General features: G+C 45.2%; 1 protein-coding gene across 4 annotated transcripts in view; it reads right to left on the bottom strand.

Moving 5' to 3' along the window:
• LOC139391972 (homeobox-containing protein 1-like) overlaps nucleotides 1–20,476 on the bottom strand; it is a 29,502-nt gene extending 9,026 nt beyond the window's left edge. For 2 of the 4 annotated variants that reach the window (XM_071139573.1, XM_071139577.1), the window contains exons 1-4: nucleotides 20,271–20,476; nucleotides 19,668–19,805; nucleotides 16,608–17,043; nucleotides 518–603 (exon numbers count right to left, since the gene is read on the bottom strand). In XM_071139573.1, the coding sequence (XP_070995674.1) occupies nucleotides 518–603; nucleotides 16,608–17,043; nucleotides 19,668–19,746 (601 nt within the window). In that variant the 5' untranslated portion in view covers nucleotides 19,747–19,805; nucleotides 20,271–20,476. Of the gene's footprint in view, nucleotides 1–517; nucleotides 604–16,607; nucleotides 17,044–19,667; nucleotides 19,823–20,270 lie in introns of all 4 variants that reach the window. The other 2 variants (XM_071139575.1, XM_071139574.1) reach the window with 2 other exon arrangements.
• Nucleotides 20,477–27,277: the final 6,801 nt, after the last annotated feature.

The following is a 27,277-nucleotide window of genomic DNA, read 5'->3' as shown; positions in this document are numbered from 1 at the left end:
GAGGAGAAAGAGGGGAGGAGAGGGAAAGAGGGGAGGAGAGGAGAAAGAGGGGAGGAAGGGAGAGAGAAAGAAAGAGAGGAGGAAGGGAGAGAGAAAGAAAGAGAGGAGGAAGGGAGAGAGAAAGAAAGAGAGGAGGAAGGGAGAGAGAAAGAAAGAGGGGAGGAAGGGAGAGAGAAAGAAAGAGGGGAGGAAGGGAGAGAGAAAGAAAGAGGGGAGGAAGGGAGAGAGAAAGAAAGAGGGGAGGAAGGGAGAGAGAAAGAAAGAGGGGAGGAAGGGAGAGAGAAAGAAAGAGGGGAGGAGAGGGGAGGAGAGGAGAAAGAGGGGTGGAGAGGAGAAGAGAATGAAAAGAGAAAGAGGGGAGAAGAATAGAATGAGGGGAGGAGAAGAGAGCCAGGGTGAACGCATTAGAAAATATCCTAGACAGAAAGACAGTAATAGACAAACAAAAATTACATAAACAGTACCCCCCCCCCCCACAGGTACACTGAAAGCTGTCTGAGCAGAATACATGTATTACCTGTGACCTGTCCCACGATGGCCTGGGAGATCCTGCGGTTGTTGAGGAAGGTTTTGATTTCCTCCTTCACCAGGTTACTGTCCCTCCTAGAAGAACAGGCACCACAGAGTTAACAGACGACAACCATAGTAGGACTGATTACCAACAACGACCAGACAGCCTACAGGGAGGAGGTGAGAGCCCTGGTGGAGGGGTGCCAGGAAATTAACCTCTCCCTCAACAGATGCACAATCGAGAGCATCCTGTCGAGCTGTATCACCGCCTGGTACGGCAACTGCAGGGCTCTCCAGAGGGTGGTGCGGTCTGCACAACGCATCACCGGGGGCAAACTACCTGCCCTCCAGGACACCTACAGCACACGACGTCACAGGAAGGCCATAAAGATCATCAAGGACAACAACCACCCGAGCCACTGCCTGTTCACCCCGCTACCATCCAGAGACTGAAAAACAGCTTTATCTCAGGGCCATCAGACTGTTAAATATCCATCACTAGCCGGCTACCACCCGGTTACTCAACCCTGCCCCTTAGAGGCTGCTGCCCCATATACAAAGACATGGAATCACTGGTCACTTTAATAATGGAACACTAGTCACTTTAATAATGTTAACATACTGCTTTACTCATCTCATATGTAAATACTGTATTCTATCCTACTGTATTTACTAACTAGTCACTTTAATAATGTTAACATACTGCTTTACTCATCTCATATGTAAATACTGTATTCTATCCTACTGTATTTACTAACTAGTCACTTTAATAATGTTTACATAATGTTTACATACTGCATTACTCATCTCATATGTATATACTGTATTCTATTCTACTGTATTTACTAACTAGTCACTTTAATAATGTTTACATAATGTTTACATACTGCATTACTCATCTCATATGTATATACTGTATTCTATTCTACTGTATTTACTAACTAGTCACTTTAATAATGTTTACATCATGTTTACATACTGCTTTCCTCATCTCATATGTATATACTGTATTCTATTCTACTGTAGTTTAGTTAATGCCACTCCAACATTCCTCAATCTAATATTTATATATTTCTTAATTCCATTCTTGTACTTTTAGATGTGTGTATCGTTAGATCTTACTCCAACAGTGCAGTACTAACAGACCACACACACTTCCTGCAACAGACACCACAGAGTAAGAACAGACCACACACACACTTCCTGCAACAGACACCACAGAGTAAGAACAGACCACACACACTTCCTGCAACAGACACCACAGAGTAAGAACAGACCACACACACTTCCTGCAACAGACACCACAGAGTAAGAACAGACCACACACACTTCCTGCAACAGACACCACAGAGTAAGAACAGACCACACACACTTCCTGCAACAGACACCACAGAGTAAGAACAGACCACACACACTTCCTGCAACAGACACCACAGAGTAAGAACAGACCACACACACTTCCTGCAACAGACACCACAGAGTAAGAACAGACCACACACACTTCCTGCAACAGACACCACAGAGTAAGAACAGACCACACACACTTCCTGCAACAGACACCAAAGAGTAAGAACAGACCACACACACTTCCTGCAACAGAAACCACAGAGTAAGAACAGACCACACACACTTCCTGCAACAGACACCACAGAGTAAGAACAGACCACACACACACTTCCTGCCTCCTCACATCTGCACTAATGTGAATCTACTAATGCCGTCAAATGAAAACGTGATTCACATTTTCAAACAGTCCATTTAGATTTTCCAAAGGGGCTATCTATACATTTCGGTGAGGTTTTTCTCTCACCTGAGTAGCTTCGTTTCACTGCCAAAAAAATAAAAATTCAACCATTTAGGTGTTCAGCAAAATAACAACACAATGTCAAAATACAGGAAGCCTGGTCAAATAATTAACATCCAATCACATTAACTGATACTCTCTCGTGGGAATTCCACTAACAGTCCGTATATAGCCAAACATATAGATGTGCGTTAGTTAAAGGGGCAAAGTACTGACAGGTTGTTGTTTTTAATTGAGAGACCAGCTTAAAAAGTTCTTTACTGACCATAATGTTCACTTGTCTGACCTCTTGCATGATGACGAGATTCTTATACGACTGGCTAATCTGGGTGATGTTTTTTCTCGCCTGAATGATCTGAATCTAGGATTACAGGGACTCTCAACTATATTCAATGAATTGAATCAGAAGCCACTGCCAGATTTCTGGATAGGGCTGCGCTCAGAGTTTCTTGTCTTGGCAAATCGCGCTGTTAAGACACTGATGCCCTTTGCAACCACATACCTATGTGAGAGTGGATTCTCTGCCCTCAGGCACAGACTGTGTGTGGAAAATGATTTAAGACTGAGACTCTCTCCAACACAACCCAACACTGCAGAGTTATGTGCAGCCTTCCAAACACAACCTTCTCATTAACCTGTGGTGAGTTATTCACCATTTTTGATGAACAAATAAGATTTGATATGTAAGATGGTTAAATAAATAGCAAAATTATTGATTATTATTATATTATTATTTGTGCCCTGGTCCTATAAGAGCTCTTTGTCACTTCCCACGAGCCGGGTTGGGACAAAAACTCACTCATTCTGATGTTTAATAAATGTATTGTATAGTGTGTGTGTGTGGCAGACTAACAATGATGGGAAAAAAAATAACATTTGAGAGTGCGCTGACCCTGGTGCTAGAGGGGGTACAGCTGAATGTTTGAAGGGGTACAGCTGGAGGATGAATGTTTGAAGGGGTACAGCTGAATGTTTGAGGGGGTACAGCTGGAGGATGAATGTTTGAAGGGGTACAGCTGAATGTTTGAAGGGGTACAGCTGAATGTTTGAAGGGGTACAGCTGAATGTTTGAAGGGGTACAGCTGAATGTTTGAAGGGGTACAGCTGGAGGATGAATGTTTGAAGGGGTACAGCTGAATGTTTGAAGGGGTACAGCTGAATGTTTGAAGGGGTACAGCTGAATGTTTGAAGGGGTACAGCTGGAGGCTGAATGTTTGAAGGGGTACAGCTGGAGGATGAATGTTTGAAGGGGTACAGCTGGAGGATGAATGTTTGAAGGGGTACAGCTGGAGGATGAATGTTTGAGGGGGTACAGCTGGAGGATGAATGTTTGAAGGGGTACAGCTGGAGGATGAATGTTTGAAGGGGTACAGCTGAATGTTTGAAGGGGTACAGCTGGAGGATGAATGTTTGAAGGGGTACAGCTGAATGTTTGAAGGGGTACAGCTGAATGTTTGAAGGGGTACAGCTGAATGTTTGAAGGGGTACAGCTGAATGTTTGAAGGGGTACAGCTGAATGTTTGAAGGGGTACAGCTGGAGGATGAATGTTTGAAGGGGTACAGCTGAATGTTTGAAGGGGTACAGCTGAATGTTTGAAGGGGTACAGCTGAATGTTTGAAGGGGTACAGCTGAATGTTTGAAGGGGTACAGCTGAATGTTTGAAGGGGTACAGCTGAATGTTTGAAGGGGTACAGCTGAATGTTTGAAGGGGTACAGCTGAATGTTTGAAGGGGTACAGCTGAATGTTTGAAGGGGTACAGCTGAATGTTTGAAGGGGTACAGCTGAATGTTTGAAGGGGTACAGCTGAATGTTTGAAGGGGTACAGCTGAATGTTTGAAGGGGTACAGCTGAATGTTTGAAGGGGTACAGCTGAATGTTTGAAGGGGTACAGCTGGAGGATGAATGTTTGAAGGGGTACAGCTGAATGTTTGAAGGGGTACAGCTGGAGGATGAATGTTTGAAGGGGTACAGCTGGAGGATGAATGTTTGAAGGGGTACAGCTGGAGGATGAATGTTTGAAGGGGTACAGCTGGAGGATGAATGTTTGAAGGGGTACAGCTGGAGGATGAATGTTTGAGGGGGTACAGCTGGAGGATGAATGTTTGAAGGGGTACAGCTGGAGGATGAATGTTTGAAGGGGTACAGCTGGAGGATGAATGTTTGAGGGGGTACAGCTGGAGGATGAATGTTTGAAGGGGTACAGCTGAATGTTTGAAGGGGTACAGCTGGAGGATGAATGTTTGAAGGGGTACAGCTGGAGGATGAATGTTTGAAGGGGTACAGCTGAATGTTTGAAGGGGTACAGCTGGAGGATGAATGTTTGAAGGGGTACAGCTGAATGTTTGAAGGGGTACAGCTGGAGGATGAATGTTTGAAGGGGTACAGCTGGAGGATGAATGTTTGAAGGGGTACAGCTGAATGTTTGAAGGGGTACAGCTGAATGTTTGAAGGGGTACAGCTGAATGTTTGAAGGGGTACAGCTGAATGTTTGAAGGGGTACAGCTGGAGGATGAATGTTTGAAGGGGTACAGCTGAATGTTTGAAGGGGTACAGCTGGAGGATGAATGTTTGAAGGGGTACAGCTGGAGGATGAATGTTTGAAGGGGTACAGCTGGAGGATGAATGTTTGAAGGGGTACAGCTGGAGGATGAATGTTTGAAGGGGTACAGCTGGAGGATGAATGTTTGAAGGGGTACAGCTGAATGTTTGAAGGGGTACGGCTGGAGGATGAATGTTTGAAGGGGTACAGCTGGAGGATGAATGTTTGAAGGGGTACAGCTGGAGGATGAATGTTTGAGGGGGTACAGCTGGAGGATGAATGTTTGAAGGGGTACAGCTGAATGTTTGAAGGGGTACAGCTGAATGTTTGAAGGGGTACAGCTGAATGTTTGAAGGGGTACAGCTGGAGGATGAATGTTTGAAGGGGTACAGCTGAATGTTTGAAGGGGTACAGCTGGAGGATGAATGTTTGAAGGGGTACAGCTGAATGTTTGAAGGGGTACAGCTGGAGGATGAATGTTTGAAGGGGTACAGCTGGAGGATGAATGTTTGAAGGGGTACAGCTGGAGGATGAATGTTTGAAGGGGTACAGCTGGAGGATGAATGTTTGAGGGGGTACAGCTGGAGGATGAATGTTTGAAGGGGTACAGCTGGAGGATGAATGTTTGAAGGGGTACAGCTGGAGGATGAATGTTTGAGGGGGTACAGCTGGAGGATGAATGTTTGAAGGGGTACAGCTGGAGGATGAATGTTTGAAGGGGTACAGCTGAATGTTTGAAGGGGTACAGCTGGAGGATGAATGTTTGAAGGGGTACAGCTGAATGTTTGAAGGGGTACAGCTGGAGGATGAATGTTTGAAGGGGTACAGCTGGAGGATGAATGTTTGAAGGGGTACAGCTGAATGTTTGAAGGGGTACAGCTGAATGTTTGAAGGGGTACAGCTGAATGTTTGAAGGGGTACAGCTGGAGGATGAATGTTTGAAGGGGTACAGCTGAATGTTTGAAGGGGTACAGCTGAATGTTTGAAGGGGTACAGCTGGAGGATGAATGTTTGAAGGGGTACAGCTGAATGTTTGAAGGGGTACAGCTGGAGGATGAATGTTTGAAGGGGTACAGCTGGAGGATGAATGTTTGAAGGGGTACAGCTGGAGGATGAATGTTTGAAGGGGTACAGCTGGAGGATGAATGTTTGAGGGGGTACAGCTGGAGGATGAATGTTTGAAGGGGTACAGCTGGAGGATGAATGTTTGAAGGGGTACAGCTGGAGGATGAATGTTTGAAGGGGTACAGCTGGAGGATGAATGTTTGAAGGGGTACAGCTGGAGGATGAATGTTTGAGGGGGTACAGCTGGAGGATGAATGTTTGAAGGGGTACAGCTGGAGGATGAATGTTTGAAGGGGTACAGCTGGAGGATGAATGTTTGAGGGGGTACAGCTGGAGGATGAATGTTTGAAGGGGTACAGCTGGAGGATGAATGTTTGAAGGGGTACAGCTGAATGTTTGAAGGGGTACAGCTGGAGGATGAATGTTTGAAGGGGTACAGCTGAATGTTTGAAGGGGTACAGCTGGAGGATGAATGTTTGAAGGGGTACAGCTGGAGGATGAATGTTTGAAGGGGTACAGCTGAATGTTTGAAGGGGTACAGCTGAATGTTTGAAGGGGTACAGCTGAATGTTTGAAGGGGTACAGCTGGAGGATGAATGTTTGAAGGGGTACAGCTGAATGTTTGAAGGGGTACAGCTGAATGTTTGAAGGGGTACAGCTGGAGGATGAATGTTTGAAGGGGTACAGCTGAATGTTTGAAGGGGTACAGCTGGAGGATGAATGTTTGAAGGGGTACAGCTGGAGGATGAATGTTTGAAGGGGTACAGCTGGAGGATGAATGTTTGAAGGGGTACAGCTGGAGGATGAATGTTTGAAGGGGTACAGCTGGAGGATGAATGTTTGAAGGGGTACAGCTGGAGGATGAATGTTTGAAGGGGTACAGCTGAATGTTTGAAGGGGTACGGCTGGAGGATGAATGTTTGAAGGGGTACAGCTGGAGGATGAATGTTTGAAGGGGTACAGCTGGAGGATGAATGTTTGAAGGGGTACAGCTGAATGTTTGAAGGGGTACAGCTGGAGGATGAATGTTTGAAGGGGTACAGCTGGAGGTTGAATGTTTGAAGGGGTACAGCTGGAGGATGAATGTTTGAAGGGGTACAGCTGGAGGATGAATGTTTGAAGGGGTACAGCTGAATGTTTGAAGGGGTACAGCTGGAGGATGAATGCTTGAAGGGGTACAGCTGGAGGATGAATGTTTGAAGGGGTACAGCTGGAGGATGAATGTTTGAAGGGGTACAGCTGGAGGATGAATGTTTGAAGGGGTACAGCTGGAGGATGAATGTTTGAAGGGGTACAGCTGAATGTTTGAAGGGGTACGGCTGGAGGATGAATGTTTGAAGGGGTACAGCTGGAGGATGAATGTTTGAAGGGGTACAGCTGGAGGATGAATGTTTGAAGGGGTACAGCTGAATGTTTGAAGGGGTACAGCTGGAGGATGAATGTTTGAAGGGGTACAGCTGGAGGTTGAATGTTTGAAGGGGTACAGCTGGAGGATGAATGTTTGAAGGGGTACAGCTGGAGGATGAATGTTTGAAGGGGTACAGCTGGAGGATGAATGTTTGAAGGGGTACAGCTGAATGTTTGAAGGGGTACAGCTGGAGGATGAATGCTTGAAGGGGTACAGCTGGAGGATGAATGTTTGAAGGGGTACAGCTGGAGGATGAATGTTTGAAGGGGTACAGCTGGAGGATGAATGTTTGAAGGGGTACAGCTGGAGGATGAATGTTTGAAGGGGTACAGCTGGAGGATGAATGTTTGAAGGGGTACAGCTGGAGGATGAATGTTTGAAGGGGTACAGCTGGAGGATGAATGTTTGAAGGGGTACAGCTGGAGGATGAATGTTTGAAGGGGTACAGCTGGAGGATGAATGTTTGAAGGGGTACAGCTGGAGGATGAATGTTTGAAGGGGTACAGCTGGAGGATGAATGTTTGAAGGGGTACAGCTGAATGTTTGAAGGGGTACAGCTGAATGTTTGAAGGGGTACAGCTGGAGGATGAATGTTTGAAGGGGTACAGCTGAATGTTTGAAGGGGTACGGGATTACAAAACGTTTGGGAAACACTAATGGTGGAAGTGAATACATTCTTCACCATATGGGTTTTACCTCCCCTGTATTTTCACATAAACAAGATGTTGACTCAAGATTCAACCTTTCTGGAAATCTACAACGTACACATAAAATCAGAGCGACTGTGGTTTCTGGAATGTCTAAAACCTTGAGAGGGGGGGGAGAAAAAAAAAACAGACAGGGCTTAGATTGTTGACAAGATGTGAATTATATTTTGTCTCCAATGTTCATTGAAAACATCAATACATTTTCACAAGGGGGAGGACTTGTCTCTCTCAGAATACAGTGTTAATAGTTGTTGGTTAGTCAGCCAGCGGGCAATTGTTTAGCCATATTTACATAGATGTCAAAATAGACCAGTCAAAACAAGACACGGTATCAAGAACAAGATAAAGATGAGCCACCAATGATTCCCCGCAGCTTCTTGTCATTAGTTGGAAGTTATCTGGCAGAATCACAACACTCGGACTTCTGCAGCATCGTTGTCTCCTATATTGTCAGAGACTTCTGGGAGTTTAGATTAATCTCCCCCGGGTTGGTTTGTTTTGTTTACAAGCGTTTCGCTACACACCTCAATAACATCTGCTACATATGTGTGTCTTTGATTATTGTTGTTGCCGCGGTTGAAAGTTGATTGCATGCGATTTGGAACCTGGGCTGCCTCCAGGAAGGAGGAAGGAGCCCCGGTCTGGCAGAAGTCATCTCGAAACAAAAGTGACATATTTAAGCATCTGTAGTAATTTAAATGACTCTGTGTTTTCACATTTACAAAAGTGATTGATTTGGATTTTTTTTTAAAGAACCATTTTATCTGCCTTCCCAATGAAAACTGAAGGCATCACTTCTTTTTTTATATATATAAGAAACAATTTGTTGGAAATCCCAAAATTGTACTTTTAACATTTATTCTATGTTAAAAAGAGATGTGTGTTTCTGGTCGATGCGCCGTGTTGCCTCAAGTTTTACTGTCACGTGCTGCGGACACTCACTTCTTACTCCAAACACAACCATGGAGCAATAATCTATAATTACAACTATTAATTAGAACTATTATAACCAATAATCAATATCCATGTAGCACAAACAACTTTGACAAGGAAGAACAAAAACACTATGTACAGGGTCAGTAGGAGGTAGATATGTATAGGGGTAAGGTGACTATATACAGGGTCAGTACCATATTAACAATGTACAGGGATACTGGAGTGATGGAGGTAGATATGTACAGGGATACTGGAGTGATGGAGGTAGATATGTACAGGGATACTGGAGTGATGGAGGTAGATATGTACAGGGCTACTGGAGTGATGGAGGTAGATATGTACAGGGCTACTGGAGTGATGGAGGTAGATATGTACAGGGCTACTGGAGTGATGGAGGTAGATATGTACAGGGCTACTGGAGTGATGGAGGTAGATATGTACAGGGCTACTGGAGTGATGGAGGTAGATATGTACAGGGCTACTGGAGTGATGGAGGTAGATATGTACAGGGCTACTGGAGTGATGGAGGTAGATATGTACAGGGATACTGGAGTGATGGAGGTAGATATGTACAGGGATACTGGAGTGATGGAGGTCGATATGTACAGGGATACTGGAGTGATGGAGGTAGATATGTACAGGGATACTGGAGTGATGGAGGTCGATATGTACAGGGATACTGGAGTGATGGAGGTAGATATGTACAGGGCTACTGGAGTGATGGAGGTAGATATGTACAGGGATACTGGAGTGATGGAGGTAGATATGTACAGGGATACTGGAGTGATGGAGGTAGATATGTACAGGGCTACTGGAGTGATGGAGGTAGATATGTACAGGGCTACTGGAGTGATGGAGGTAGATATGTACAGGGATACTGGAGTGATGGAGGTAGATATGTACAGGCACACTGGAGTGATGGAGGTAGATATGTACAGGGATACTGGAGTGATGGAGGTAGATATGTACAGGGATACTGGAGTGATGGAGGTAGATATGTACAGGGATACTGGAGTGATGGAGGTAGATATGTACAGGGATACTGGAGTGATGGAGGTAGATATGTACAGGGATGCTGTAGTGATGGAGGTAGATATGTACAGGGATACTGGAGTGATGGAGGTAGATATGTACAGGGATACTGGAGTGATGGAGGTAGATATGTACAGGGATACTGGAGTGATGGAGGTAGATATGTACAGGGATACTGGAGTGATGGAGGTAGATATGTACAGGGCTACTGGAGTGATGGAGGTAGATATGTACAGGGATACTGGAGTGATGGTAGATATGTACAGGGATACTGGAGTGATGGAGGTAGATATGTACAGGGCTACTGGAGTGATGGAGGTAGATATGTACAGGGATACTGGAGTGATGGAGGTAGATATGTACAGGGATACAGGAATGATGGAGGTAGATATGTACAGGGTTAAGGTTGCTATATACAGGGTCAGTACCATAATAACAATGTACAGGGATACTGGAGTGATGGAGGTAGATATGTACAAGGATACTGGAGTGATGGAGGTAGATATGTACAGGGATACTGGAGTGATGGAGGTAGATATGTACAGGGATACTGGAGTGATGGAGGTAGATATGTACAGGGCTACTGGAGTGATGGAGGTAGATATGTACAGGGATACTGGAGTGATGGTAGATATGTACAGGGATACTGGAGTGATGGAGGTAGATATGTACAGGGCTACTGGAGTGATGGAGGTAGATATGTACAGGGATACTGGAGTGATGGAGGTAGATATGTACAGGGATACTGGAATGATGGAGGTAGATATGTACAGGGTTAAGGTTACTATATACAGGGTCAGTACCATAATAACAATGTACAGGGATACTGGAGTGATGGAGGTAGATATGTACAGGGCTACTGGAGTGATGGAGGTAGATATGTAGAGGGATACTGGAATGATGGAGGTAGATAAGTAGAGGGATACTGGAATGATGGAGGTAGATATGTACAGGGATACTGGAGTGATGGAGGTAGATATGTACAGGGATACTGGAGTGATGGAGGTAGATATGTACAGGGATACTGGAGTGATGGAGGTCGATATGTACAGGGATACTGGAGTGATGGAGGTCGATATGTACAGGGATACTGGAGTGATGGAGGTAGATATGTAGAGGGATACTGGAATGATGGAGGTAGATAAGTAGAGGGATACTGGAATGATGGAGGTAGATATGTACAGGGATACTGGAGTGATGGAGGTAGATATGTACAGGGATACTGGAGTGATGGAGGTAGATATGTACAGGGATACTGGAGTGATGGAGGTCGATATGTACAGGGATACTGGAGTGATGGAGGTCGATATGTACAGGGATACTGGAGTGATGGAGGTAGATATGTACAGGGATACTGGAGTGATGGAGGTAGATATGTACAGGGATACTGGAGTGATGGAGGTAGATATGTACAGGGATACTGGAGTGATGGAGGTAGATATGTACAGGGATACTGGAGTGATGGAGGTAGATATGTACAGGGATACTGGAGTGATGGAGGTAGATATGTACAGGGATACTGGAGTGATGGAGGTAGATATGTACAGGGATACTGGAGTGATGGAGGTAGATATGTACAGGGATACTGGAGTGATGGAGGTAGATATGTACAGGGTTACTGGAGTGATGGAGGTAGATATGTACAGGGATACTGGAGTGATGGAGGTAGATATGTACAGGGATACTGGAGTGATGGAGGTAGATATGTACAGGGTTACTGGAGTGATGGAGGTAGATATGTACAGGGATACTGGAGTGATGGAGGTAGATATGTACAGGGTTACTGGAGTGATGGAGGTAGATATACATGATTGCCTGGATGCAATCATCTCTTTCACTCCCTACACACCTGACTCAAATCAGCCAGACTAACAGCTAACAGCAGGAGAATAAGTCATCGTCACCAGGGCCTCAGGCCGTTGTCTGATAATGATATAATCATCCTCCTCTCCAGACGCAAGACTAGTTTCTCTCCCCCCCCCCCCCCCACCTCTCCTACGGTGTTCACCTCAAATAACCATCCTTCTCTTTTTCATGATTCACCGTTCGCTCCTAATCTTCTTCTACCATCTCTTTGAGCAGTAGGGCCACATCTCTCCTCATTACAGTCCTATAGGCCCACATCTCTCCTCATTACAGTCCTATAGACCCACATCTCTCCTCATTACTGTCCTATAGGCCAACATCTCTCCTCATTACAGTCTTATAGGCCTTAACCTCATTACTGTTATATAGGCCCACATCTCTCCTCATTACAGTCCTATAGGCCCACATCTCTCCTCATTACAGTCCTATAGACACACATCTCTCCTCATTACTGTCCTATAGGCCTCTACCTCATTACAGTCCAATAGGCCCACACCTCTCCTCATTACAGTCCTATAGGCCCACATCTCTCCTCATTACAGTCCTATAGGCCCACATCTCTCCTCATTACAGTCCTAAAGGCCCACATCTCTCCTCATTACAGTCCTATAGGCCCACATCTCTCCTCATTACTGTCCTATAGGCCTCTACCTCATTACTGTCCTATAGGCCCACGTCTCTCCTCATTACTGTCCTATAGGCCCACATCTCTCCTCATTACAGTCCTATAGGCCCACATCTCTCCTCATTACAGTCCTATAGACCCACATCTCTCCTCATTACTGTCCTATAGGCCAACATCTCTCCTCATTACAGTCCTATAGGCCCACATCTCTCCTCATTACTGTCCTATAGGCCTCTACCTCATTACAATTCTATAGGCCCACATCTCTCCTCATTACTGTCCTATAGGCCTCTACCTCATTACAGTCCAATAGGCCCACACCTCTCCTCATTACAGTCCTATAGGCCCACATCTCTCCTCATTACAGTCCTATAGGCCCACATCTCTCCTCATTACAGTCCTAAAGGCCCACATCTCTCCTCATTACAGTCCTATAGGCCCACATCTCTCCTCATTACTGTCCTATAGGCCTCTACCTCATTACTGTCCTATAGGCCCACGTCTCTCCTCATTACTGTCCTATAGGCCCACATCTCTCCTCATTACAGTCCTATAGGCCCACATCTCTCCTCATTACAGTCCTATAGACCCACATCTCTCCTCATTACTGTCCTATAGGCCAACATCTCTCCTCATTACAGTCCTATAGGCCCACATCTCTCCTCATTACTGTCCTATAGGCCTCTACCTCATTACAGTCCTATAGGCCCACATCTCTCCTCATTACTGTCCTATAGGCCTCTACCTCATTACAGTCCAATAGGCCCACACCTCTCCTCATTACAGTCCTATAGGCCCACATCTCTCCTCATTACAGTCCTATAGGCCCACATCTCTCCTCATTACAGTCCTAAAGGCCCACATCTCTCCTCATTACAGTCCTATAGGCCCACATCTCTCCTCATTACTGTCCTATAGGCCTATACCTCATTACAGTCCTATAGGCCCACATCTCTCCTCATTACAGTCCTATAGGCCCACATCTCTCCTCATTACAGTCCTATAGGCCCACATCTCTCCTCATTACAGTCCTAAAGGCCCACATCTCTCCTCATTACAGTCATATAGGCCCACATCTCTCCTCATTACTGTCCTATAGGCCCACATCTCTCCTCATTACTGTCCTATAGGCCCACATCTCTCCTCATTACTGTCCTATAGGCCCACATCTCTCCTCATTACTGTCCTATAGGCCCACATCTCTCCTCATTACAGTCCTATAGGCCCACATCTCTCCTCATTACAGTCCTATAGGCCCATATCTCTCATTACAGTCCTATAGGCCCACATCTCTCCTCATTACAGTCCTATAGGCCCACATCTCTCCTCATTACAGTCCTATAGGCCCACATCTCTCCTCATTACAGTCCTATAGGCCCACACCTCTCCTCATTACAGTCCTATAGGCCCACACCTCTCCTCATTACTGTCCTATAGGCCCAAATCTCTCCTCATTACAGTCCTATACGCCCACATCTCTCCTCATTACAGTCCCATAGACACACATCTCTCCTCATTACTGTCCTATAGGCCTCTACCTCATTACTGTCCTATAGGCCCACATCTCTCCTCATTACTGTCCTATAGGCCTATACCTCATTACTGTCCTATAGGCCCACATCTCTCCTCATTACAGACCCATAGGCCCACATCTCTCCTCATTACAGACCAATAGGCCCACGTCTCTCCTCATTACTGTCCTATAGGCCCACGTCTCTCCTCATTACTGTCCTATAGGCCCACGTCTCTCCTCATTACTGTCCTATAGGCCCACGTCTCTCCTCATTACTGTCCTATAGGCCCACGTCTCTCCTCATTACTGTCCTATAGGCCCACGTCTCTCCTCATTACAGTCTTATAGGCCCACGTCTCTCCTCATTACAGTCTTATAGGCCTATACCTCATTACTGTTATATAGGCCCACATCTCTCCTCATTACAGTCCCATAGACCCACATCTCTCCTCATTACTGTCCTATAGGCCAACATCTCTCCTCATTACAGTCCTATAGGCCCACATCTCTCCTCATTACTGTCCTATAGGCCTCTACCTCATTATAGTCCTATAGGATCACATCTCTCCTCATTACTGTCCTATAGGCCTCTACCTCATTACAGTCCAATAGGCCCACACCTCTCCTCATTACAGTCCTATAGGCCCACATCTCTCCTCATTACAGTCCTATAGGCCCACATCTCTCCTCATTACAGTCCTAAAGGCCCACATCTCTCCTCATTACAGTCCTATAGGCCCACATCTCTCCTCATTACTGTCCTATAGGCCTCTACCTCATTACAGTCCTATAGGCCCACATCTCTCCTTATTACAGTCCTATAGGCCCACATCTCTCCTCATTACAGTCCTATAGGCCCACATCTCTCCTCATTACAGTCCTAAAGGCCCACATCTCTCCTCATTACAGTCATATAGGCCCACATCTCTCCTCATTACTGTCCTATAGGCCCACATCTCTCCTCATTACTGTCCTATAGGCCCACATCTCTCCTCATTACTGTCCTATAGGCCCACATCTCTCCTCATTACTGTCCTATAGGCCCACATCTCTCCTCATTACAGTCCTATAGGCCCACATCTCTCCTCATTACAGTCCTATAGGCCCACATCTCTCCTCATTACAGTCCTATAGGCCCACATCTCTCCTCATTACAGTCCTATAGGCCCACATCTCTCCTCATTACAGTCCTATAGGCCCACATCTCTCCTCATTACAGTCCTATAGGCCCACACCTCTCCTCATTACAGTCCTATAGGCCCACACCTCTCCTCATTACTGTCCTATAGGCCCAAATCTCTCCTCATTACAGTCCTATACGCCCACATCTCTCCTCATTACAGTCCCATAGACACACATCTCTCCTCATTACTGTCCTATAGGCCCACATCTCTCCTCATTACTGTCCTATAGGCCTATACCTCATTACTGTCCTATAGGCCCACATCTCTCCTCATTACAGACCCATAGGCCCACATCTCTCCTCATTACAGACCTATAGGCCCACGTCTCTCCTCATTACTGTCCTATAGGCCCACGTCTCTCCTCATTACTGTCCTATAGGCCCACGTCTCTCCTCATTACTGTCCTATAGGCCCACGTCTCTCCTCATTACTGTCCTATAGGCCCACGTCTCTCCTCATTACTGTCCTATAGGCCCACATCTCTCCTCATTACAGACCCATAGGCCCACATCTCTCCTCATTACAGACCTATAGGCCCACGTCTCTCCTCATTACTGTCCTATAGGCCCACGTCTCTCCTCATTACTGTCCTATAGGCCCACGTCTCTCCTCATTACTGTCCTATAGGCCCACGTCTCTCCTCATTACTGTCCTATAGGCCCACGTCTCTCCTCATTACTGTCCTATAGGCCCACGTCTCTCCTCATTACTGTCCTATAGGCCCACGTCTCTCCTCAATACAGTCTTATAGGCCCACGTCTCTCCTCATTACAGTCTTATAGGCCTATACCTCATTACTGTTATATAGGCCCACATCTCTCCTCATTACAGTCCCATAGACCCACATCTCTCCTCATTACTGTCCTATAGGCCTCTACCTCATTACTGTCCTATAGGCCCACATCTCTCCTCATTACTGTCCTATAGGCCTATACCTCATTACTGTCCTATAGGCCCACATCTCTCCTCATTACAGACCTATAGGCCCACATCTCTCCTCATTACAGACCTATAGGCCCACGTCTCTCCTCATTACTGTCCTATAGGCCCACGTCTCTCCTCATTACTGTCCTATAGGCCCACGTCTCTCCTCATTACTGTCCTATAGGCCCACGTCTCTCCTCATTACTGTCCTATAGGCCCACGTCTCTCCTCATTACTGTCCTATAGGCCCACGTCTCTCCTCATTACAGTCTTATAGGCCCACGTCTCTCCTCATTACAGTCTTATAGGCCTATACCTCATTACTGTTATATAGGCCCACATCTCTCCTCATTACAGTCCTATAGGCCTATACCTCATTACTGTCCTATAGGCCCACACCTCTCCTCATTACTGTCCTATAGGCCCACATCTCTTTTCTTGTCTCCATAAATGAAACCAACTCTCTCAACAGCCCTCTTGCCCCCTCCTCACCTCATGTACTCCTCTACCTTCTCCTCCAGGTCCCAGTCCTCCTCCGCCATGATGTCATAGCTGAATGACCTCTGAACTCCAACTGCCGGGGGGTACAGCGGCGGGGGCGAGGTTTCGTAGCTGTTGCTAGGCGACAGGGAGGCGCCATCCAGCCCGGGTGTCTGCGTGGTGACGGAGGCCAAGGAGAGGGAGGAAGAGGAGGAGGAGGAGGAGGAGGCTGCGGCGGAGGCTGTGGTAGGGGTAGTGTTGGTTGTGGGGTTGGCGGTGTGGGTGTCGTTGCAGTACGGGGGGCGATGGTCGGGATCTAGCCGCTCTAGGGATGCTAAAGCCTGGATGATCTGTGGCTTGGTCATCCCTGAGAGACGGAGACGCTGAAGGAGGTCGATCTGCTCGATGGTATAACGCGGCTCCACCTCACAACACTCCATCCTCACATCTAACGGGTTAAAACAGACACGAATAGTTCACAGACACTTTCAAAAAAAAGGTCTCTAAAATACTGTATCAGAGACACAGATCAATTTGATTTACAAATTCTCTATGGGGTCCCTTGTCCCACAACTAGGCATCTATATTATCATTTAACATCTCTGACCTACTTTCACTGAGGCCTCAGTCAGAACTGTTAATATAAATGCCTAGTAGCGGGCTGAACTTTGGCACAGTCACATCTCTTACATATTTGTCCTGAGCATAACCCTAAACCGATTACTCATTAAGTTATAATAAGACAGTGCTGATTCACAGCCCGATGACTCATTAAGTTATAATAAGACAGTGCTGATTCACAGCCCGATGACTCATTAAGTTATAATAAGACAGTGCTGATTCACAGCCCGATGACTCATTAAGTTATAATAAGACAGTGCTGATTCACAGCCCGATGACTCATTAAGTTATAATAAGACCGTGCTGATTCACAGCCCGATGACTCATTAAGTTATAATAAGACAGTGCTGATTCACAGCCCGATGACTCATTAAGTTATAATAAGACAGTGCTGATTCACAGCCCGGAAAATATCGAGACCCCCTTCCCCTTTTCCACATGTTGTTACATTACAGCCTTGTTCTAAAACGGATTTAATAAGGACAATTCCTTATCAATCTACACACAATAACCCCATAATGACAAAATGAAAACAGGTTAAGAAATGTTTGCACAATTATTAAAAATAGAAAATACCTTATTTACATAAGTATTCAGACCCTTTGCTATGAGACTCGAAATTGAGCTCAGGTGTATCCTGTTTCCATTGATAATGTTTCTACAACTTGATTGGACTCCACCTGTGGTATATTCAATTGATTGGACATGATTTAGAAAGGCACACAACCTGTCTATATAAAAAAGGTCCCACAGCTGACAGTGCATGTCGGAGCAAAAACCAAGCCATGAGGACGAAGGAATTGTCCGTAGAGCTCAGAGACAGGATTTAATTGAGGCACAGATCTGGGGAAGGATATGCAGCATTGAAGGTCCCCAGGACCACAGTGGCCCTCATCGTTCTTAAATGTAAGAAGTTTGGAACTCTTGATGGTTTTCCTAGAGCTGGCTGCCCGGCCCAACTGAGCAAATCGGTGGAGAAGGGCCTTGGAAAGGCACCTGTCTATATAAAAAGGTCCCACAGTTGACAGTGCATGTCAGAGCAAAAACAAAGCCATGAGGTCAAAGGAATTGTCTGTAGATCTAGGGGAAGGATATGCAGCATTGAAGGTCCCCCAAGAACACAGTGGCCTCCATCATTCTTTAATGGAAGAAGTTTGGAACCACCAAAACTCTTCCTAGAGCTGGCCGCCTGGCCAAACTGAGCAAATGGGGGAGAAGGGCTGTGGTCGGGGAGGTGACCAAGAACCCGGTGGTCACACTGACAGACTTCCTCTGTGGAGATGGGAGAAACTTCCAGAAGGACAACCATCTCTGCAGCACTCCACCAATCAGGCCTTTATGGTAGAGTGGCAAGATGGAAGCCACTTGTCATTAGAAAGGCACATGACCGACTGCTTGGAGTTGGCCATAAGGCACCTAAAGGACTCAGACTGTGAGAAACAAGATTATCTGGTCTAATAAAGCCAAGATTGAACTCTTTGTCCTGAATGACAAGCGTCACATCTGGAGGAAACATGGCACCATCCCTATGGTGAAGCATGGTGGTGGCAGCATCATGTCTGGAGGAAACCTGGTACCATCCCTACGGTGAAGCATGGTGGTGGCAGCGTCACATCTGGAGGAAACCTGGTACCATCCCTACGGTGACGCATGGTGGTGGCAGCGTCACATCTGGAGGAAACCTGGCACCATCCCTATGGTGAAGCATGGTGGTGGCAGCATCATGTTGTGGGGATGTTTTTCAGCGGCAAGGACTGGGAGACTAGTCAGGATGGAGGAAAAGATGAACAGAGCAAAGTACAGAGAGATACTTGATGAAAACCTGCTCCAGAGCTCTCAGGACCTAAGACTGGGTTGAAGGTTCACCTTCCAACAGGACAACAACCCTAAGCACACAGCCAAGACACCGCAGGAGTGGCTTCGGGACAAGTCTCTGAATGTCCTTGTGGCCCAGCCAGACTCGAACATCTATAGAGAGACCTGAAAATAGCTGTGCAGCAACGCTCCCCATACAACCTGACAGAGCTTGAGAGGATCTACAGAGAAGAATGCGAGAAACTCCACAAATACAGGTGTGCCAAGCTTGTAGCATCATACCCAAGAAGACTGGAGGCTGTAATCTCTGCCAAAAGGTGCTTACTGAGTAAAGGGTCTGAATACTTATGTCAATATCATATTTCCTTTTATTTTTTCTAAAAACCTGTTTTTACTTTGTCATTATGGGGTTTATGGGTATATTGAATCTATTTTAGAATAAGGCTGTAACATAACACGTTTTGGAAAAAGTAAATAGGTCTGAATACTTTCCGCGAAATAACCTATGTATTTATTGCCATGATGTTTAACGTTAGCTATATACTGACATGAATAAATAAATATGTGCATTGATTGTAAAATAATGTGTGTCATTGCCCCATGCCCATGGAATTACAGTGCCCGACTGCAGCCTACCTGACAGCGGGGGTGAGAGGCGCCCTGTGGGCAGAGGCTCGGTTCGCGGTGCCGCAGCCGGGAGGCACCACTGTCGCATGGCTGGATGGAGCTGCCGGGGGGGAGAGGTAGGCGACACTTGATGATGCGGTGTAGGGACTAGGGAAGAAATGCCACTGGGGTCAACTAGCTAGAAACTTCACTTCAAATATGATTAAAGTTTTGTAGTTAAATTAGATGTGGCCTGTTGCTAAATAAAAGGACCTAACTAGCTATCAAGTTGGCTTGTTGTTTGCCAGGTGAGAAGCGCCAGTCACTTTCACTGACGCGCTGCAGCCTGGTTCGGCTATATGGTTAGCTTATCACGCTAGCTAATTATTAGCTCGCTAGCTATCTCTTAGCTGTTGACAGTAACTTGCAAGCTATTAAAAGTAGCAAACTTGAGCTAAGTTGTAAAGCTAGCTAACTCATTGCATTTACCTTGCACCAATAACTAGCGCACGCTAATTAGGTCATAAACCGGAGCACTTTGCACCAAATTGTATCTTGATTTAGCCGAGGTGGGAGATAATGGCATGCTAATGCAGACACATGATGCTAACCGGCAGCGCCCCTTTATCTTACCTCCCGCTGCTGTGGCAAGCCGCAGCCGTCTAAATGGGTAGCTGTAACGCAGCAGGGGACGCTATGTGGGCACTTCTCTTGAAACGCTCAACCGTGCACGTCGACCGAACAAAACTTTCGTAACGGTTTCCAACTAGCTAATGAAGGTGATCCGTGCAGGGTCACATTGTCCCGGGATGCAACAGCAGAACCGTAAAGAAACGGTAAACGGGGAGTCGGTCTCAGTTTCTGACCTCTAACCCCACCACACTGTCCCGGGATGATATAGGAAGTTATTCATCTGGGAGGGAAAATCAAAACGGTTTTTATTTTTTATTATTAATTAATACATTCAGTCCCGACCCCCCCAAAAAAGTGAATAGTGCAAACCTTATAGCCATTAGCCTATAATAAAGTGGTCTGTAAAGTACTTTGGGGCAAAGCATTTTGTGACAGAAAAGGCTTTGTTAATACGTTTGCTTGATACATTGATTGATTGATAAAAACACTATTAGGCAACATTCTATTCCTTCTGTAGCCTGTTGATATTTCTATATCTTAGCTGTTTATAAAGTAGGCCTAATGACCGTCCAGGAACAACTACACTATGGGCTTTTTCCCTCAGAACAGCCTCAATTTGTCTGGGCACGGACACTATAAGGTGTCATTCCATAGGGATACTGGCCTTTGTTGACGCCGATGCTTCCCACAGTTGTGTCACGTTGGCTGGATGTCCCTTGAGTGGTGGACCGTTCTTGATACACACACACACAGGAAACTGAAAAAAATCCAGCAGCGTTGCAGTTCTTGATACAAACCGGTGCGCCTGGCACCTACTATCCTACCTCGTTAAAAGGCAATTCAATATTTTGTCTTGCCCATTCACTCTCTGAATAGCACACACGTCTCGAGGCTTAAAAACCCTTCTTTAAACCCGTCTCCTCCCCTTCATCCACACTGATTTTTGAAGTGGGTTTAACACGTGACATCAATAAGAGATTCATAGTTTTCACCTGGATTCACCCTGTCAGTCTATGTCATGGAAAGAGCAGGTGTCCTTAATGTGTTTCATTGTCAGTGTATATGTCTCTTTATGTATTTCATTCGGAATGATCCCATATCATGCAGATTGTATGCAGACGTATAAATGACATCGAGTGAAAGATACAGAGCCTTCAGAAACGTGACTTATTACACATTTTGTTGTGTTACGGCCTGAAAATAAAAGGATTACATATATTTTTCTCTCACACATCTACACACAAAGTGAAAACGTGTTTTTACTGAAAATACAGGTCAGTCAAAGGTTTGGATAATACCTACTAATTTTTCACAATTTTCTACATTGTAGAATAATAGTGAAGATATCAAAACTATGAAATAACACATATGGAATCATGTAGTAACCAAAAAAGTGTTAAACATATCAAAATAGATTTTAGATTTTAGACACTTCAAAGTAGCCACCCTTTGCCTTGATGATGGCTTTGCACACTCTTGGCATTCTCTCAACCAGCTTCATGAGGTAGTCACCTGGAATGCTTTTCCAACAGTCTTGGAGGAGTTCCCACATCTGCTGAACACTTATTGGCTGCTTTTCCTTCACTCTGTGGTCCAAAGCATCCTAAACCATCTCACTGACAGTGTCACCAGCAAAACACCATTGCACCTCCTCCTCCATGCTTCACGGTGGAAATTGCAAATGCAGAGATCATCCGTTCACTTACTCTGTCTCACAAAGACACGACAGTTGGAACCAAAAATAAAAAATGTGGACTCATTAATCAATCAAATGCATTTATCAGCAGATGTCAGCAGAGGTCGCAAAGTGCTATTCAGAAACCCAGCCTAAAACCCCAAACAGCAAGCAATGCAAATGTAGAAGTTACCATTTTGGGGCAGCAGGTGGCCTAGTTGCTGGATCGAATCCCCTGAGCTGACAAGGTAAAAATCTGTCGTTCTGCCCCTGAACAAGGCAGTTAACCCACTGTTCCCCGGTAGGCCGTCATTGTAAATAAGAATTTGTTCTTAACTGACTTGCCTAGTTAAATAAAAAAAAGAAGCTTGACCAAAGGACCAAATCAGACCAAAGGACAGATTTCCACCAGTCCATGTGTTTCTTGGCTCAAGCCAGTCTTTTCTTCTTATCGGTGTCCTTTAGTAGTTGTTTCTTTGCAGCAATTCGACCATGAAGGCTTGATTCACACACTCTCCTCTGAACAGTTGATGTTGAGATGTGTCTTATTTGAACACTGTGAAGCATTTTTTTGGGGCTGCAATCTGAGGTGCAGTTAACTCTAATGAAATCCTCTGCAGCAGAGGTAATTCTGGGTCTTCCTTTCCTGTGGAGATCCTCATGAGAGCCAGTTTCATTATATTATATTACTTGATGGTTTTTCTGACTGCACTTGAAGAAACATTCAAAGTTCTTGAAATGTTCCAGATTGACTGACCTTCATGTCTTAAAGTAATAATGGCTTGTCGTTTCTCTTTGCTTATTTGAGCTGTTCTTGACTTAAAATGGACTTGGTCTTTTTACCAAATAGGGCCATATTCTGTATACCACCCTTACCTTGTCACAACACAACTGATTGGCTCAAACGCATTAAGAAGCAAACAAATTCCACAGATTAACTTTTTAAGAGTGCACACCTGTTATTTAAAATGCATTCCAGGTGACGTGTGTCCAAACTTTTGACTTATACTGTAAGTATTCACACCCATGAGTCAATACAGTAGAATCACCTTTTAGCAGTGACTACAGCTGTGAGTCTTTCTAGGTAAATCTCTAAGAGCTTTCCACACCTAGATTGTGCAACATTTGCCCATTATTCTTTACAAAATTCTTCAAGCTCTGCCGTATTCATCTTGGTCTCCGACTCAATTCAATTCAAATGGCCTTTATTGGCATGGGAAACGCGTTCACAAAGCAAGTAAAATAAATGAATAAAACAACAACAAATAAACATCAAAGCAAATTAAACAAAAACAATCAGACATTACCAGTATCAATCAAATTTCAATCACATTTATTTATAAAAGTCCTTTTTACATCATCAGGAAAAACTCCCTAAAAAGGCAGGAAGCTAGGAAGAAACCTGAAGAGGAACCAGGCTCTGAGGGGTGGCCAGTCCTCTTCTGGCTGTGCCTGGTGGAGATTATAAGAGTACATGGCCATTAAGGTCAGATTGTTCTTACATTTTTTTATTTAACCTTTATTTAGGCAAGTCAGTTAAGAACAAATTCTTATTTACAATGTCGGCCTACCCCGGCCAAACCCGGACGACGCTGGGCCAACTGTGCGCCTCCCTATGGGACTTTCAATCACGGTCGGATGTGATACAGCCTGGATTCAAACCAGGGACCATAGTGATGCTTCTTGCAGTGAGATGCAGTGCCTTAGACCGCTGCGCCACTCAGGAGCCTGAGGTTAGACGTTCAACAAAATCAAATTTATTTATAAAGCCCTTTTTACATCAGCCAATGTGTCACGTTCAAACGTCCATAGATGACCAGCAGGGTTGTAGTAGAGGGTGCAACAGGTCAGCACCTCAGGAGTAAATGTCGGTTGGCTTTCCATAGCCGACCATTCAGAGGTCGAGACAGCAGGTGCGGTCGAGAGAGTCGAAAAACAGCAGGTCTGGGACAAGGTATTACGTCGGTGAACAAGTCAGGGTTCCATAGCAGGTAGAGCAGTTGAAACTGCTGACCAGGTGGACTGGGGACAGCCAGGAGCCATCAGGCTAGGTAGTCTTGAGGCATGGTCCTAGGGCTCAGGTCCTCCGGGAGGGGAAGGCGATAGGGAGAATTAGAGGGAGCATACTTAAATTCACACAGGACTCCAGATAAGACAGGAGAATTACACCAGATGTAACAGACTGACCCTAGCCCCCCGGCACATAGACAATAGCAGCATAGATACTGGAGGCTTAGACGGGGGTGGGTCGAGGGACACGGTGGCCCCGTTCAATGATACCCACAGACAGGGCCAACCAGGCAGTATATAACCCCATCCACTTTGCTAAATCCCCCCAAGCACAGCCCCACACCACCAGAGGGATATCAACAGACCACCATCTTACTACCCTGAGACAAGGCTGAGTATAGCGCCCGAATGTCTTCTCCACAGCACAAGCCCGAGGGGGGACTCCAAACTGGACAGGAAGATCACGTCTGACTCAACCCACTCAAGTGACGCACCCCTCCTAGGGATGGCATGGGAGAGGACCAGTAAGCCAGTGATTCAGCCCCCGTAATAGGGTCAGAGGCAGAGAATCCCAGTGGAGAGAGGGGAGCCGGCCAGGCAGAGACAGCAAGGACCAGTGCCTTGTCGTTCACCTTCGCACCCCTGGGCCAGACTACACTCAATCATAGGATCCACTGAAGAGATGAGTCTTCAGTAAAGACTTAAAGGTTGAGACCGAGTTTGTGTCTTTCACATAGATAGTGTTTAGCAGTTGATGTTAATGTTCAATAACACAGATCCCAAAGCAAATCAGGGGTGGGATATATATATTCAAAGAGAACGTATCATAGTTGTTATACTGAGAGGTAGCTGTTTATTCTCCCCTGTCCTCAGTGATTCTCTCCACTGAACAAAGAGACAGGATGTACTATATACCCAAGCCTAGCCTGTGGTTGACCAATTAGAATTCCTTGCAATAAAATTGGGCCAATCGCCAAATACCACAAATACCTATGTGTCAAGTAATTATCTTTTAGTTTTCACATGATTTGGTTGGTTTTAATTATGTTGCTGTCCTGTGGCTCTGTGGGGTCTGTTTGTGTTAGTGAACAGAGCCCCAGGACCAGCTTGCTTAGGGGACTCTTCTCCAGGTTCATTTCTCTGTAGGTGGTGGCTTTGTTATGAAAGGTTTGGGAATCTCTTTTCTGGTTTTTGATAATTAGCGGGTATCGCCCTAATTCTGCTCTGCATGCATTATTTGGTGTTTTACGTTGTACACGAACAATAGTTTTGCAAGACGAACTGTTGTACTCAGACAATATAATTCTCAATTTGGTGTTTGTCCCATTTTGTGAATTTTTTGGTTGGTGACCCCAGACCTCACAACCACTGAGGGCAAATGTTTTATAAATGATTCAAGTATTTTTTGCCAGATCCTAATTGGTATGTCAAATTTTATATTATTTTTGATGGTATAGAAGGCCCTTCTTGCCTTGTCTCTCAGATCGTTCAGCGCCCCAGTTACCTGTGGCGCTGAAGTTTAGGCCAAAGTATGTATAGTTTTTTGTGTGCTCTAGGCAAATGGTGTCCAGATGGAATTTATTCTTTGTGGTCTTGGCGACTGGACCTTTTTTAGAACACCATTATTTTTGTCTTACTGAGAATTACTTGGCCCAGGTCTGACAGAATCTGTGTAGAATATCTAGGTGCTGCTGTAGGCCCTCCTTGGTGGGGGACAGAAGCACCAGATCATCAGCAAACAGTAGACATTTGAGTTCAGATTCTAGTAGGGTGAGGCCGGGTGCTGCAGACTTTTCTAGTGCCATAGCCAATTCATTGATACAAATGTTGAAGAGAGTGGGGCTCATGCTGTTTCCCTGCCTCACCCACCTGGCCCTGATGGACGAAAAATCTGTGTGTTTATTGCCAATTTTGACCGCATACTTGTTTGTGAACATTGATTTTTATAATATCGTGGGTTTTTTCCCCCTAACACTGCTTTTCATTTTGGGATTCAACAAAGAGAAGACTTTGCTTTTGTTTGTTTGTCAGTTAAAGTATGCAGGATTTACACAGTCATATTTTAACAAGAAGTCAATTTGACATTTGCTCAGGACATGTAACGCTCAATGAGTGAATGGGTTTGGAGTCAGGCGCAGAGAGCAAAGGATGCGGGAAAAAACACGCTTTAATGTCCAAAAATCACAGGAACAAAATAGTATTAACCCAACACAGGCGTAACTATTACTACAAATAGTACCCTTAGGTAAAAATACCAGGACAGCGAGAAAACCCAACAAAACACTAACACCTCTCACAAATACACAAGCACAAGCCCACACAAACAGAAGCGGGCTAAACGAACTTAAATAACCCCACCCTAACAACCAAACCATAAACAGGTGAAACCAATTAGACAAAACCAAAACGAACACGGAACAAAGGATCGGTGGCAGCTAGTAGACCGGCGACGACGACCGCCGAGCGCCACCCGAACAAGAAGGGGAGCCGCCTTCGGTAATATTCGTGACAGGACATCATTTTTCACTGAGGAAATGTTGGAGTCTGCCATTGATGTGGCTACTGTTGACATAGATTCAATTATGGGGGTCAAATTGGTCTCCACTTTGTGGATTGGGGTGATCAGACCTTGGTTCCAAATATTGGGGAAGATGCCAGAGCCGAGGATAATAATGAAGAGTTTGAGTGTAGCCAACTTGAATTTGTTGTCTGTTTTTATTTTATCATTTCATTTTTCTTATTTACTGTTTTAGTGTTTCCCCATAGTATTTTTATTTATTAGGGCAGCAGCTACTCTTCCTGTGGTCCAAACACATTAAGGCACTTACATTACATAGTGAAGGTGTATGTTCTAGTTTTGTGGGTCTGTGTGTTTGGTTGGGTAGGTTTCAATTTATTATTATTTTTTTGGTGGGGGGGGAGGGTTGTTTACGCTCTTCATCAAACCACTTTTTTTTGCTGTTCATTTTTATAGGTTTCTGCTTGATTTTTTTTTTATTTTTACAATTTGATGTTAGCTGTCAAATATATACTGTTCAGACTTTATTTTGCTAAGTTTACACCTTCACCATCGCAAGAAAAATATTTCTCTCTCTCTCTCTCCTTTTTGTGGTTTGAATCACAGTCTCCTTCTCTCTATGGTAAAAGTTGAATAATAAGTTGTCAGCCACTCCCTAATCTACTCAAACACTGAGCTGAGGGTGTTGCAGCTATGTTTACCTAGCTAGTACACTCAGTATGGGCATGCAGCACATCCCTCCCCTCTTGTACCAAGCTGAGTAGGTCTTATTAAAGACTCACCTTTCCTGAGTGCAGTTGAGTA

This window comes from Oncorhynchus clarkii, chromosome 32 (assembly GCF_045791955.1).
Source record: "Oncorhynchus clarkii lewisi isolate Uvic-CL-2024 chromosome 32, UVic_Ocla_1.0, whole genome shotgun sequence".
Classification (NCBI taxonomy): domain Eukaryota; kingdom Metazoa; phylum Chordata; class Actinopteri; order Salmoniformes; family Salmonidae; genus Oncorhynchus; species Oncorhynchus clarkii.
Note: the sequence above shows the minus strand (reverse complement) of the source record. Positions and strands in the feature narration are given on the sequence as shown.